The sequence below is a fragment of the Nansenia antarctica genome (genome assembly GCF_963989245.1).
Source record: "Nansenia antarctica genome assembly, chromosome: 6".
In the NCBI taxonomy this organism is placed as follows: Eukaryota; Metazoa; Chordata; class Actinopteri; order Argentiniformes; family Microstomatidae; genus Nansenia; species Nansenia antarctica.
The window spans coordinates 8,893,810-8,906,309 of record NC_137676.1 but is presented as its reverse complement, the minus strand read 5'-3'; the positions used below and the strand labels follow the sequence as shown (position 1 = coordinate 8,906,309).

General features: G+C 52.9%; 1 protein-coding gene across 1 annotated transcript in view; it reads right to left on the bottom strand.

Moving 5' to 3' along the window:
* hdac7a (histone deacetylase 7a) overlaps positions 1–12,500 on the bottom strand; it is a gene marked incomplete at both ends in the record, with an annotated part of 25,862 nt that overhangs the window by 3,871 nt on the left and 9,491 nt on the right. Inside the window, 6 exons of the mRNA XM_080534085.1 lie at positions 7,290–7,423; positions 7,851–7,969; positions 10,248–10,345; positions 10,705–10,824; positions 11,008–11,095; positions 12,032–12,087. Of these exons, the coding sequence (XP_080390211.1) occupies positions 7,290–7,423; positions 7,851–7,969; positions 10,248–10,345; positions 10,705–10,824; positions 11,008–11,095; positions 12,032–12,087 (615 nt within the window). The remainder of the gene's footprint in view (positions 1–7,289; positions 7,424–7,850; positions 7,970–10,247; positions 10,346–10,704; positions 10,825–11,007; positions 11,096–12,031; positions 12,088–12,500) is intronic.

The following is a 12,500-nucleotide window of genomic DNA, read 5'->3' as shown; positions in this document are numbered from 1 at the left end:
AGGTGTCCGCCGGCGCGCGGGTGGCTAGCACCGAGACAGCCATCAAAGAGCACCAGCCTGAGGATGAGATGGCAGAACAGCAGGGTTTTGCCGTAGAAACGGAAGAGCAGGAAGGAGAGGCCCGGTCTGACAGCGCCTGCGGGCGGAAGAGGGAGGGCCTCAGCCTTAACGATCTGCCTCCCAGTACGGCGCGCTCGAGACCTAGCTCCTGCCGTTCAGTGGCTTCCTCCCGGTCCAGGGTTTCCGTGGGCAGTTCTGCCTCTGGGGCGGATAGCATGCACTCCAGAGGGAGCAGTGCCGCGCTGTCAGAATGTATGCGCCAACAGGCCGAGATGGCGTTAGAGCGGGAACGCCTCCAGTTCGAGCGTGAACGCCTCCAGATGGAAGGAGCGGAACGTGCGGCGGAGAGACAGCGCCAGGAGGCGTTAGAGAGGGAACGCATCCAGTTCGAGCGCGAGCGCCTCCAGATGGAGGGGGCGGAACGCGCGGCGGAGAGGCAGCGCCAGGAGGCGCTAGAACGTGAACGCCTCCAGATGGAGCGCGACCGCCTCCAGATGGAGAGAGAGCAACTGCACGCGGAGAAGATGGAGGAAGTGATGCAGACCATGCGCGACGTGTGCATCAGCAGAGCTCCGTCGGCCCGTAGCTCCAGAGCATCATCCGCACGGCCCTCTCGAGTGCCATCTCCTGAACCCCCCGCCGATGGCTCCATGACCCCCGCCATGACTGTCCAACTACAGGCCCAGCTGACCACCTTGAAGGAAGAGGACCAGGGACCCGACCGCTACGCGGCCCAGAGGGAGCCAGCGTCGCTGCCCGGGAGGGGAGCCATTCCCCAAGAGCGTAGCACACCCCTAGGTCCTCCAGTGAACCAAAAGGCATGCAGGCCGGACACCCAGACAGTCACTCCAGCCCCGATCATCCACTACAGGATGTTTCCCCAGGTGGAGGGACCCAAGTTCCCCTTCTTCAAGGACGAGGACAGGAGCCAGTATGTGGAACTACGCATCTGCCTAGACACGCTCTTGGACGACTCCTGCTCAGAGTCCTACAAATATGCGATTCTCCTTCAGCATGTGAGGAACCCCAGAGCCCACAACATGGTTCTGGCCCATGCCTCCGCACCGACACCTTACACCAGAGCGCTCGCCGACTTGGATGCCCGCTACGGTCGTCCCTGGAACCACGCCCTTGCTGAACTGCAAGCCCTCGAACAGCAGGCCCCCATCAAGGATGAACGGGCGCTGGATGACTTCGCGCTCCGCGTGCACACCTTGGTTGGAATGCTGAAGACGCAGGGCCCAGCTGGCGCCAGCGAGATCAACAGCACCTCCAACGTAGAGCGGCTGCTCCGCAAGATCCCACGCTTCCGGCAGGAGAGGTTCCGGCGACAGCAGCGCGTTCGTAACCCCGGGAAGTTGGGTCTGAGCATGGCTGCCTTCGCGGAGTTCCTACTGGAGGAAGTGCATGACACCAACGTAGACGCCATGGGTTACGCTGAGCCGAAGAAGGAGAGGGAGAAGGGAGACCGCTGGGACAGGCCGAGCTCGAACAGAGGACGCCCAGTAGGAGTGCTGCACACGGAGGAGGAGCCTCGGAGAGAGAGGAAAGCCCGACCTGAGGGAAAGGATTCCTCTCAACCCCCTCAAAAGGGACGGAGAGGTCCACCGCCATGTCCGTACTGCACCAGCGAGCACTGGTTCAATGAGTGCAGTGACTTCAACAACCTGAGTACCGAGGCCAAGCAGAGGTGGCTCGAGGAGAACAAGAGGTGCTGGAACTGTGGGCGCGACCATCTGGCTAAGAACTGCACCTTGAGGAGAAAGTGCAACCGCTGTGAGGAGGTCCACCTCAACATCCTACACGAGGTCTCCCTCGCCAGGTCCACGGAGGGCACCAGAAGCCCTAGGTCCGGTAGCGCACCGGAAGAGGAAACACCTGTCTACTACCTAGACCCAACCCAGAGCAGCGGCTCCAAGGTCCTACTGAAGGTGGTGAAGGTCCGACTTCACCACAACAACGCTGTGTACGACACGTACGCCGTTCTAGACGACGGGTCGGAACGGACCATCCTTCTCCAGGAGGCAGTGCGCCAGTTGGGGCTCCAAGGGACTGAGGAGAAGCTGACTCTGCGCACGATACGTCGCGACCTTAAAGAGGTCACCGGGGCGAGAATCAACTTCTCTATCTCCCCGGCGGGGCGGCCGTCGGACAGATATCGGCTTCAGAATGTCTTCACCGCAGACCAGCTAGCGCTCTCCCGCTACGACTACCCCCTGGAGAGATTACGCGCAAGATATTCCCACCTACGGCGAGTAGACCTACATCCGATAGAAGGAGCGGAGCCAACCCTTCTCATCGGCTCGGACAACGCTGCACTGATCGTGTCGCTCCGTCCTCCGCTGAGAGGACCACGAGGCTGCCCGATGGCTGTTAAGACTGCGCTTGGGTGGGCCCTCCAAGGCGCTACCGAGTGGAGAGATAGAGACGGGAGAGCTACGTCATCCCTCCATGTCCGAACCGAAGAAGTGCAGACCATCAACTGCCTTCACACCAGTGTGGACTCCATGAATGCGGCGCTACTAGACAACGTCCAGAAGCTGTGGACGCTAGACGTTGCGCCCTACAAGAATGAGAAGCTCTACGTACGGTCAAAGGAGGACGTCTACGCCATAGACCTCCTTAAAGCAAAGACAGTGCGTATCGAAGTCCAGGGCGTGAAGAGATACGTCACACCACTACTCCGAAGAGAACCCATGCCAGAGTTTCGAGTATCCCCTCGAACCGTCCTACAGTGTCTGACCAGCACTGAGAAGCGTATGAGGAAGGACGAGGTCCTTGCTGCTTCTTACAGAACGGAGATGAAGAAACTGACGGAGTCCGGTCTGGTGAAGAAGCTTGAGCCAGCCGAGGCGAACCAGAGTGCCGAGTCTTGGTACCTCCCGCACCACAATGTTCACCACAACGGGAAGAACCGAGTGGTCTTCAACTGTAGCTACCAGGTGGGGAAGCTCAACCTCAACCACTATCTTCTCCCTGGTCCAACCTTGACCCCAGCCCTCTTGGGAGTTCTGGTGCGATTCCGTCAGCAGCCGATCGCAGTCAGTGGTGACATTAAGCGAATGTTTCACCAGGTCAGGATGTTGGAGGAAGACAAGCCACTCATGAGGTTTCTCTGGAGAGAGGACCCGAGCGACCCCGACCCCTCTATCTACCAGTGGGAGGTGCTACCCTTCGGGACAACCTGCAGCCCCTGTTGCGCCACCTATGCGCTACAGACTCACGCCGCGCAGGAGACGGCACCTCCTGGAGTGTTTGACGCCGTCCATAAGAGCTTTTACGTGGACAACTGCCTCCACAGTTCGAAGACAGCCACGGAAGCCCGCCAGCTAGTCCAGGACCTGCGTGCTCATCTCCAGGAGGGTGGATTTGAGATCTGCCAGTGGGCCAGCAACGACCCGCAAGTCATCAGAGACCTCCCGGAGGAGGCCACCTCGACCAGCAGCGAGGCTTGGGTCTCTCACTCACCAGATGATGCTCAGGAGATGACGCTCGGACTTATCTGGCAGTTCCAGACCGACACTCTACGCTATCGCAATAAGCCTGCCAAGCCCCAACGCGTCACGATGAGAACGATATACAGCACTCTAGCGAGCCAGTACGACCCACTGGGATATATCGCTCCCTTCACGACGATGGCCAAGGTGCTTGTCCGGGAGCTGTGGGCCCAAGAACGAGGATGGGACGATCCTCTGCCTCGTCACCTAGAAGAGAAGTGGAAGGCCTGGGAGCAGGAACTTCCCACTCTCCAGCACATCAAGCTGCAGCGGAGCTACTTCCCTCCCTCCACGGACCTAGAGAGGAGTGTCATCACGCTACATGTATTCTGCGACGCCTCGGAGATGGCGTACGGGTCCGTGGCATACGTCAGAGCGGCAGAGCTTGGAGGTGAAGTCCACGTCTCGTTTGTCCTGGCACGTTCCCGAGTGGCGCCGAAAAAGCAACAGTCCATCCCAAGACTGGAGCTGTGTGCTGCCCTGAACGGCGCGCAACTGGGAAGGTTCCTGCTCGACGAGCTCCAGCTACCTCTGATGAGCGTCACCATGTGGTCAGACTCAACTACCGTCCTCCAGTGGTTGAAGTCCAGCTCATGTCGGTATAAGGTGTTCGTGGGCACCCGAGTCGCAGAGATTCTGAAGTTGACTGAGGTGAACTGCTGGCGTTATGTAGACACCAAGAGGAACCCTGCTGACGTCATCACGAGAGGGGCAACTCTCCAGGATCTGGCTGAGCCCCACCTGTATCACACGGGACCAGACTTCCTACAGGAGCGGGAGTCAGAGTGGCCAGCCACGCCGGCGTTAGCAGAAGACAGAGAGGACAAAGAGCTGCGTAAGACGTTGTTCTGCGGAGCCACCCAGGTCGTAGACCCTGAGACTACTCCGGGAGAGGAGTGTGAGACGCTCGAAGAGCTGCAGAAGAGGATGTTCTGCTCCAAGGCCGGTCTACCCCTAGATACTACGCTCAGCGCCGAAGATTACACCGCGGCGGAGCTCCTGGTGCTGCAGAGTGCCCAACAGGATGCCTTCTCCCGAGAGCTGGAGTGTCTCGAGAAAGGGAAGCCGATCCCCTCGGACAGTAGACTCCGCGGCTTAGCTCCAGAGCTCGACGGTGTTCTCATTCGCGTGGGTGGCAGACTGCGCCGCGCTCAAGATCTAGACCTAGACACGAAGCATCCCATCGTGCTTCCCACTAAGCATCAGGTCACCAGATTGGTCATCAAGCACCATGATGACAAAGTGCAGCACGCGGGTGGAGAGCGTGTCTTCGCGGAGGTACGACGGAGATTCTGGATACTCCATGGACGGGAGGCGGTACGGAGATATCAAAGGTCCTGCTCGGACTGCCAGAGGTGGCGAGCCACGCCGCCGCAGCCCATGATGTCCGATCTGCCCGAGGACCGGCTGCGACTGAGACAGGCTCCGTTCCACTCTACTGGGGTCGACTGTTTCGGGCCACTCCTAGTCCGAAACCGGCGAGCCTCCGAAAAGCGGTGGGGCATCATCTACACGTGCCTGACGACGAGAGCAATGCACCTTGAAGTTCTGCACCAGCTCACAAGCGACAGCTTCCTCATGTCCTTCAAGAGGTTCACCTCCAGGCGAGGGACCCCTAAGACCCTCCGGTCGGACAGAGGCACCAACTTCGTCGGTGGTGAGGCCGAGCTGAGGGCGAGCTACGCTGCGATGACTGAGGAGGCCCGTGACAGACTCGCCTCCCAGCAAGTGAAGTTTGAGTTCAACCCCCCAAATGCTCCACACTTCGGGGGAGCCTGGGAGCGGGAGATTCGCTCAGTAAAGAACGTCCTACGTACCATTCTCGGACAGAAGGTGCCTACCGATGAGGTGCTCGAGACTGTACTAGCAGAGATTGAGGGCATCTTGAACTCCCGGCCCCTAGGCTATACCTCCAGTGATGTAGCAGATCTGGATCCCATTACGCCCAACTTCTTGCTGATGGGGCGGCGAGACACTGCACTGCCTCAGGTAGTCTACGACCCTGCAGAGCTCACCGGAAGAAGATGGTGGAGGCACAGCCAGGTGCTCGCGGACCAGTTTTGGAGGCAGTTCATACTGCACTACCTGCCGACCCTGCAAGTCAGGCAGAAGTGGACGAGGGAGAGAGACAACTTGTCCGAAGGTGCCGTGGTACTGGTGATCGACCAGTCCCTTCCACGCGCCGCCTGGCAGACAGGCAGAGTGACCAAGGTCCTGCCGGGTCCGGATGGAAGGGTGCGGACGGCCATCGTGGACGTTGGTGGTCGCACTTACACCCGACCTGTGGCACGCCTGATTGAGCTCCCTCAAATTACAAAGGACACTATCACCTCATACCTCACGCTGCTAGAGCAGCCTAGCCAGTGTGCCTTCCATAGTTAAATGAAACCGAGGGTTTCATGGGGCGGCTGTTATGAAGGCCCACAATTTAGAGCCAGTTAGTTTCCCCAAATCAGCCCTATTTTGCCCCTGTTATTTCCTTAATTATTTTCCATACTATTCATGTACGTTTTCATGAAGGTGTATGTATTGTTATTGTAATTGTATAAGTTCTGTCTTAGATTTGTTCAGTATTGTGCAAGCGCCAGATTAGTGGGCGTGGTTTTGATTGGCGTACGTGACTTGATGTATGTTCGGTTGGTATCTATAGCTACGGAGGTGGTCTGTGCGTTAGAGTGAAGATGAATGAGAAGTTACTCCTGTCAGTCACAAAGTCGACCAAGCATAGCTGAATTCAGCCTCGTCAAGGTGAACTCATTACTGTGTACTGTGTGATGCTGTCTAGGAGACCTGCCTTTAACATCGACTGTTAATAGTAAATCACTAGCTACCCGCATCACCGCGGGAGTTCGGAGTTTAGTGAGTTAACAGCGCTAGCCCAGTTTAGCTGTGTCACCGTTAGCCAGCCTTGCTAGCCGCCGGCTGCTAACGTTGGCGCATAGCGAGACCAAAGCCAAACAAAGCCGTCGCCTCCGAGGTGGATTGCGACCGACCGCTAACACCACCGGAGCTGACCGTGGACCACCGGACCTGAACCATTCACACCTCGTCGTTTACTACGAAGACGCCCCTTTCCCTTCAAATTGCAACGTCACTCCCCCCCCTTATCTGCTGCCTTCCTCGAATCACATACGAGCTCCAACCAGGCCTCAACGCGCTCATTTTCAGTCCGGGACTCTAAGCCTTTTCAGGCCAGGTACTGTGTGTGAGTGAGTGAGTGAGTGTGTGTGTGGCCGGCGGGGAGTGAGTATATTGGGATGTATATATAATTTGTATAAATAAATGTGTTTGTTTATATTTGATACATTGCTGTGTGTTTAGTTGTCTGTATTGTTTAGTTTAACAGCAAATCTAGTATTGGGTTTAAGTATTGTCTTATAGTGTGATTAACTGAGTTATAGCTTGTATTATAATATATGATATATATATAACTGTGATATGCTAGTCTAAAGGGTTGCTGGCGCCCCCTGCCTCTATCCTCCTACACTGCCGATTTAGCTCAGAGTTAGTTAGATAACCAGCCCTTCCTAAAATTCTACAGTCCTTTAGCTACTCCCTGGTTACAATATTGATGCAGTCTGTCTGTCTCTATCTATCTGACAAACAGTTACTATATTGCTGAAGAGAGTTCAGCACTGTCATCAATCATTCAGGACATGCTGTGTGCATGTTTTGATGAATAATAGCACATTGTGTGTTTAGAATGTAAACCAGCAGCAGCTTCCTCCTCACCTCCTGACCCAGGAGAGCGCTGACGCAGGCCTCGGACGCATCACAGATGGCCGTGAGGTCGTGACCTCCCTCCAGAGCCAGGACCACCCGACCTCCAGCCAGGGTCATCAGCTGGCGGGTCAGGAACCCAAAACCTGCAGGACACAGTCAATATGAACCCCAAAAACCTGCAGGACACAGTCAATATGAACCCCAAAAATATCTGTCCTTGATAGTGGAATAGTGTAAATATACACAAATGCTACGTGCTACGAATGATACGTGTCTAGTATTTATTAATTGATTTATTAGCAGTGTTATAATGATACTGGTCAACAGTTGTAAATGTCTAGTTTCCTGCCATTGATCAAGAGCTAACTAGACAAGCTATATACCATCGTCTTTTCTGTATCACTTGGTCTAAAGAAAAGCCAACCTACACTGTAACTCTTTAGCACAGGGTTAACCATGAGTAGCCCTAACCCTAACTAACACAGCTACAGTATGAATCCTGTATTATAGCTCCTCCTGGTCTAAAGAATGGCGTTTCAGGGTCGGGTCATTGAGGAGAGCCATGCTTACATTTGGCAGTGACCTTGTACCCTCCAAGGGGGGCAGGGTGTCCCTCCGCGGCGTCGAACCCAGAGGAGACCAGCACCACATCAGGGGAGAACTCCTGCGCTATGGGCATCACCACCGTCCTGGAAGCAGAGAGACACAAACCATGTAGTCAACCTCCTGGGTGTCACCCCAATCAAGGAGGAGGAAAGACACACCACAAACCTTCAAACAGCATCTACACAACATGTAGTCAACGTCCTGGAGGGAGACACAACACAAAACTTCCCGCAACATTCAAACAATATCTAAACAATGTAAGCAACCTATTTTCAACCTTCTTAGTTACTGGGATTCTCTGTCCCGGAGGGAGAAACAACACAAACCTTCAAACAACATCTAAACAAAAATATTTTCAACCTCTACGATGGTGAGGAAAGGCTGGAGTTGTGTTTGGGCCCAGTGTCCTGCTGTGCTCTGGGTCTGCCTCTACCCCCCACCGTCCATCAGAGACATACTGTAGCTAACCACCCACCCCCCCCAGATCCCCATCAGAGACCAACTCTAACCAGCACACCGCTAATCCATAGTTGCATCAACCCCCCACCCCCACACCCCAAACCTAACCATATCAGAGACATAGTCAAACCAGTACATAGCCTAACCAGTACATAGTCAAACCAATACATAGTCTAACCAACACACAGATATCTTCTAGTTACTAGCTCTTTTCTAGTTGCTAGCTATTATCTAGCTACTAACCCCACACAGCTATTCTTTAGTTTCTACTGTAATTATTTTGTAGTTGCTAGCTATTCTGTAGTTGCTAGCATAGCCATCTCCTAACGGCACGATGCCGCCATAGTTCAAAGCCGCCATAGCAGCGTCTGGTTCCTATTAGGACCTTGTCCCTCTCCTCACGTCACTGACAGCACCGCATCTGGGACCCATTTACCTTCATTATACTGGCTTTGGATTCCTCAGGCACACACACACACACACACACACACATACACACACACACACACACACACACACGCGCAAACACACACACACACACACACACACACACACACACACACGCAAACACACACACACACACACAAACACACACACACACACACACACACACACACATACACGCACACACACACATACATGCGCGCACATACACACACACACACACACACACACACACACACACACCAAACCGCAGTAACCAACCCCACCTCCCCTGTAGACCTATAAAGCCTCCCACACTCCCCAGTGAACGCTGCTACAGACAGGCTGAGGAGAACAAGAGAGAGAGGGAGAGAGGGATCATTAAAGATCAATCAGAGAGAGAGGGAGAGGGGGGTGGAGAGAGAGAGGGAGAGAGAGAGGGCGGAGGTGGGGTAGAGGTATGGGGTGGATGGTAACACTCTCCCTACTCCTGGAGTAAACATTGAGACACTTTCACACACATGTACAGGACACATTGTTGATGCTTGACGTGAACATCATGTATCCCAGAAGTCAAGTGTTATCTTACTGTGTATATGAATGTATCTGTAGAAGTATCATTTTTAAGTCTAGTGTTGTACTACACTAAAGCGCTACTGGCTTGTAACTCCATTGCTGTGCTACAAAAAGGGAGTATACTAGAAATATTGAACTAGGGTTTAACATTACATTGAAGTTAGGAACTTTATTGAAACCGTTCCATAATACAGTATGTTGTCATTCCCCTACTCATTAAGCTGGCTCTGAGGTGGGGCCCACCCACTTGGCTGTGTCTGTCTGCATTGCCCTCTTAACTGTTACTGTGTGGTTGCCACAGTTTCCTATACGGCCTGTACCCAGACACCCCGGCAAACCGAACCAAACGACAGAACCTTTATTAACACCACCCACCGGTGGCAATTAACGACCATACCAGGAAGTGGCAGTGAAAATGTTTAATATTGTACAACAACCCAACCTGGGGACAATTATTTCTATCAGAAACAAACACAGTGATAATGGGGACCAAGGGGACCCACATGTACACCAAAGGACTGGGGAGTACGATATACGTCAGTAGATTTTACTGGGTTTCAATAAATAATATGATGGGGGGGGGGCATTTTTTTCCAACCCTTGGTTTCATTTGGTAAACTGACTGATAACTTTGTTTCCATTTGTAGCCACAACTGGGGGGGAAGGGAGAGGAGAGGAGAGGAGAGGAGAGGAGAGGAGAGTGAAACTTCACTCATGACACCATTGAAAAACCAAATGAAACCAGTCAGAACTGTATAGAAACAGACATATGAATGGGCGGACATTGTTAATCCCATATAATCCACAGGGTTTGAGGTGATAGGTAGACATTCTTAATCCCATATAATCCTGTATAATCCAGAGGGTCTGAGGTGATAGATCCCATATAATCCCATCTCTTACCTGAAGGCAGCCAGGTACTCTGCGTCGCCCATGGGGGGGTCGAGACCCCCAGTCCACGCCACGTTGACGTTGAAGCCCTCCCCAGGACCAGATCCCACCTACATACACACACACACACACACAGACACACACACACACACACACACACACACACACACACACACACACACAGACACAGACACAGACACAGACACAGACACAGACACAGACACAGACACAGACACACACACACACACACACACACACACACACACACACACACACAGAGAGAGAACAATTTAGACACTGCATACTCTAACATAAGGGGAAACTATCAATACACATGACTTCAAATCAAATACTTTATCTAGTTTGAATGTTTAGTTCACATAACATCTATCTCTTCATGACGCATCTCTCTTGAAGCCACGCCCATCCTGGCAGAGAGTGTGCGTCCCATACTGATGATGTCACTCACCTCAACCGGGCCCCCGCTGCCTGGGAAGAAATTGCCATCGTCATAGCGATGCAGCGAGATGTACAGCACACTGGGGTCGTTGTAGAATATTTCCTGGGTACCGTTACCATGGTGAACGTCCTGGCAAATCAGCAATGGTGGAGAGAAACTTTAGTGACTGTTAAAGTCAAGTAATTCAACTAAAACGAGGTTACTACCAAACATTTAACTACAGTCAGTGTTGCCAGTGTTAGTGTAAGTTATAACACACACACACACACACACACACACACACACACACACACACGTGTTCTAGTTTCTTACCCAGTCAACAATGAGGATCTTGCTGGCGCTCAGTTTCTGTTGGAGCTGCTTGGCTGCGATGGCCACAGAGTTGAAATAGCAGAAACCCCTGTTGGACACAGAGCGAGACGTTGTCACATTTACATTTTTGGCATTTAGTAGATGCCTTTAACCAAAGCGACTTACAAAAAATATGTTTGCCAAAGTAAGTGAATCATCTATTCGTCAGTCATTATAAGAAAAATAAATCTATGCTCGGGCCAGGGGCCATTGGCAGTCACAATGCCAGAAGAAGGAAGAATTCCTTTTTTTCTTTCTCTCTTTTTCTTGTTTTATTTACAGTAGAGAAGCAGTACAGGGGGGTAGTGGGGATGAAGAGGTCGAAGTAGTCTGAAGAGATGGGTCTTCAATCTACGGCCCCAGGACCGTGAAAAGCTGTGGCTGAGTAGTGCGACTGCTGCATCCACGTAGAGGCGTTGGTGCCAAGCAGCCAGCCGAGGTGGAAGAGTGTGTGTGTCGGTGTGTGTAGAGAGGGGGGTAATCTACATTAGCCATACACAATGATGGTGGTTAGGATAAGACCGAGAAGAAAAATATAGGAATTCCAAGTGGCAGAGTCAGCAGACGACTAAAGGGAGAGGAGAGGTATAAATCACCCTCTCTTTTCCTCTCCTCCCTTCTTCCCCTCTTCACTATCAGTCCATAAATATCTCTGCTCAGACAGGCTGCTGACTGCAGCACTCAACACAGCTCACTGTGGTTAGACTGGGCAACCACGGGGACGACACACACGCTAGCACACGCATGCACACACACAGGCACACACACAGGCACACACACAGGCACACACCCGCACGGCCACACACACGCGCGCACACACAGGTGCGCACACACACACACACACACACACACACACACTGCACACATGCACATAGTATACACACACACTGCACATGTGCACACATGCACATAGTACACACACACACTGCACATGTGCACAGAGTAAACACACTCACATACACACACACAGTACGGGGAGACTCACATTGGGTTGGAGGGGTCGGCATGGTGTCCTGGGGGTCTCACCACAGCAAAACCATTCTGTAGAGGGAAAAGGTCAAACCAAACCAATACATTACCATGCAGTACTTAACCATTAGTGATGCTATACGCATGCATGCACACACACACAGGTTCAGTTAATATATCAACAATGAGTCAGGATGGAGTATAGATCTGTACGTTGAGCTCTCCCTCTGCCATTCTGAAGACCAGCTCGGCTAGGATCTAGTAACTAGGGACTCAGAGCTAGGAGGTAGGATCTAGGATCTGGGGGCTAGGATCTAAGGGCTATGGGGTAGGGAATAGAATCTAGGAGCTAGGAGTTAGGATCTAGGGTCTCTCCTTTGGCCACTGAAGGCCACCTCTGTGACACTGCCTGCAGACCTAAACAGGTATCTAGAAGCTAGGAGCTAGGAGCTAGGACTTGGGGCTAGGAGATAGGATCTAGGGGC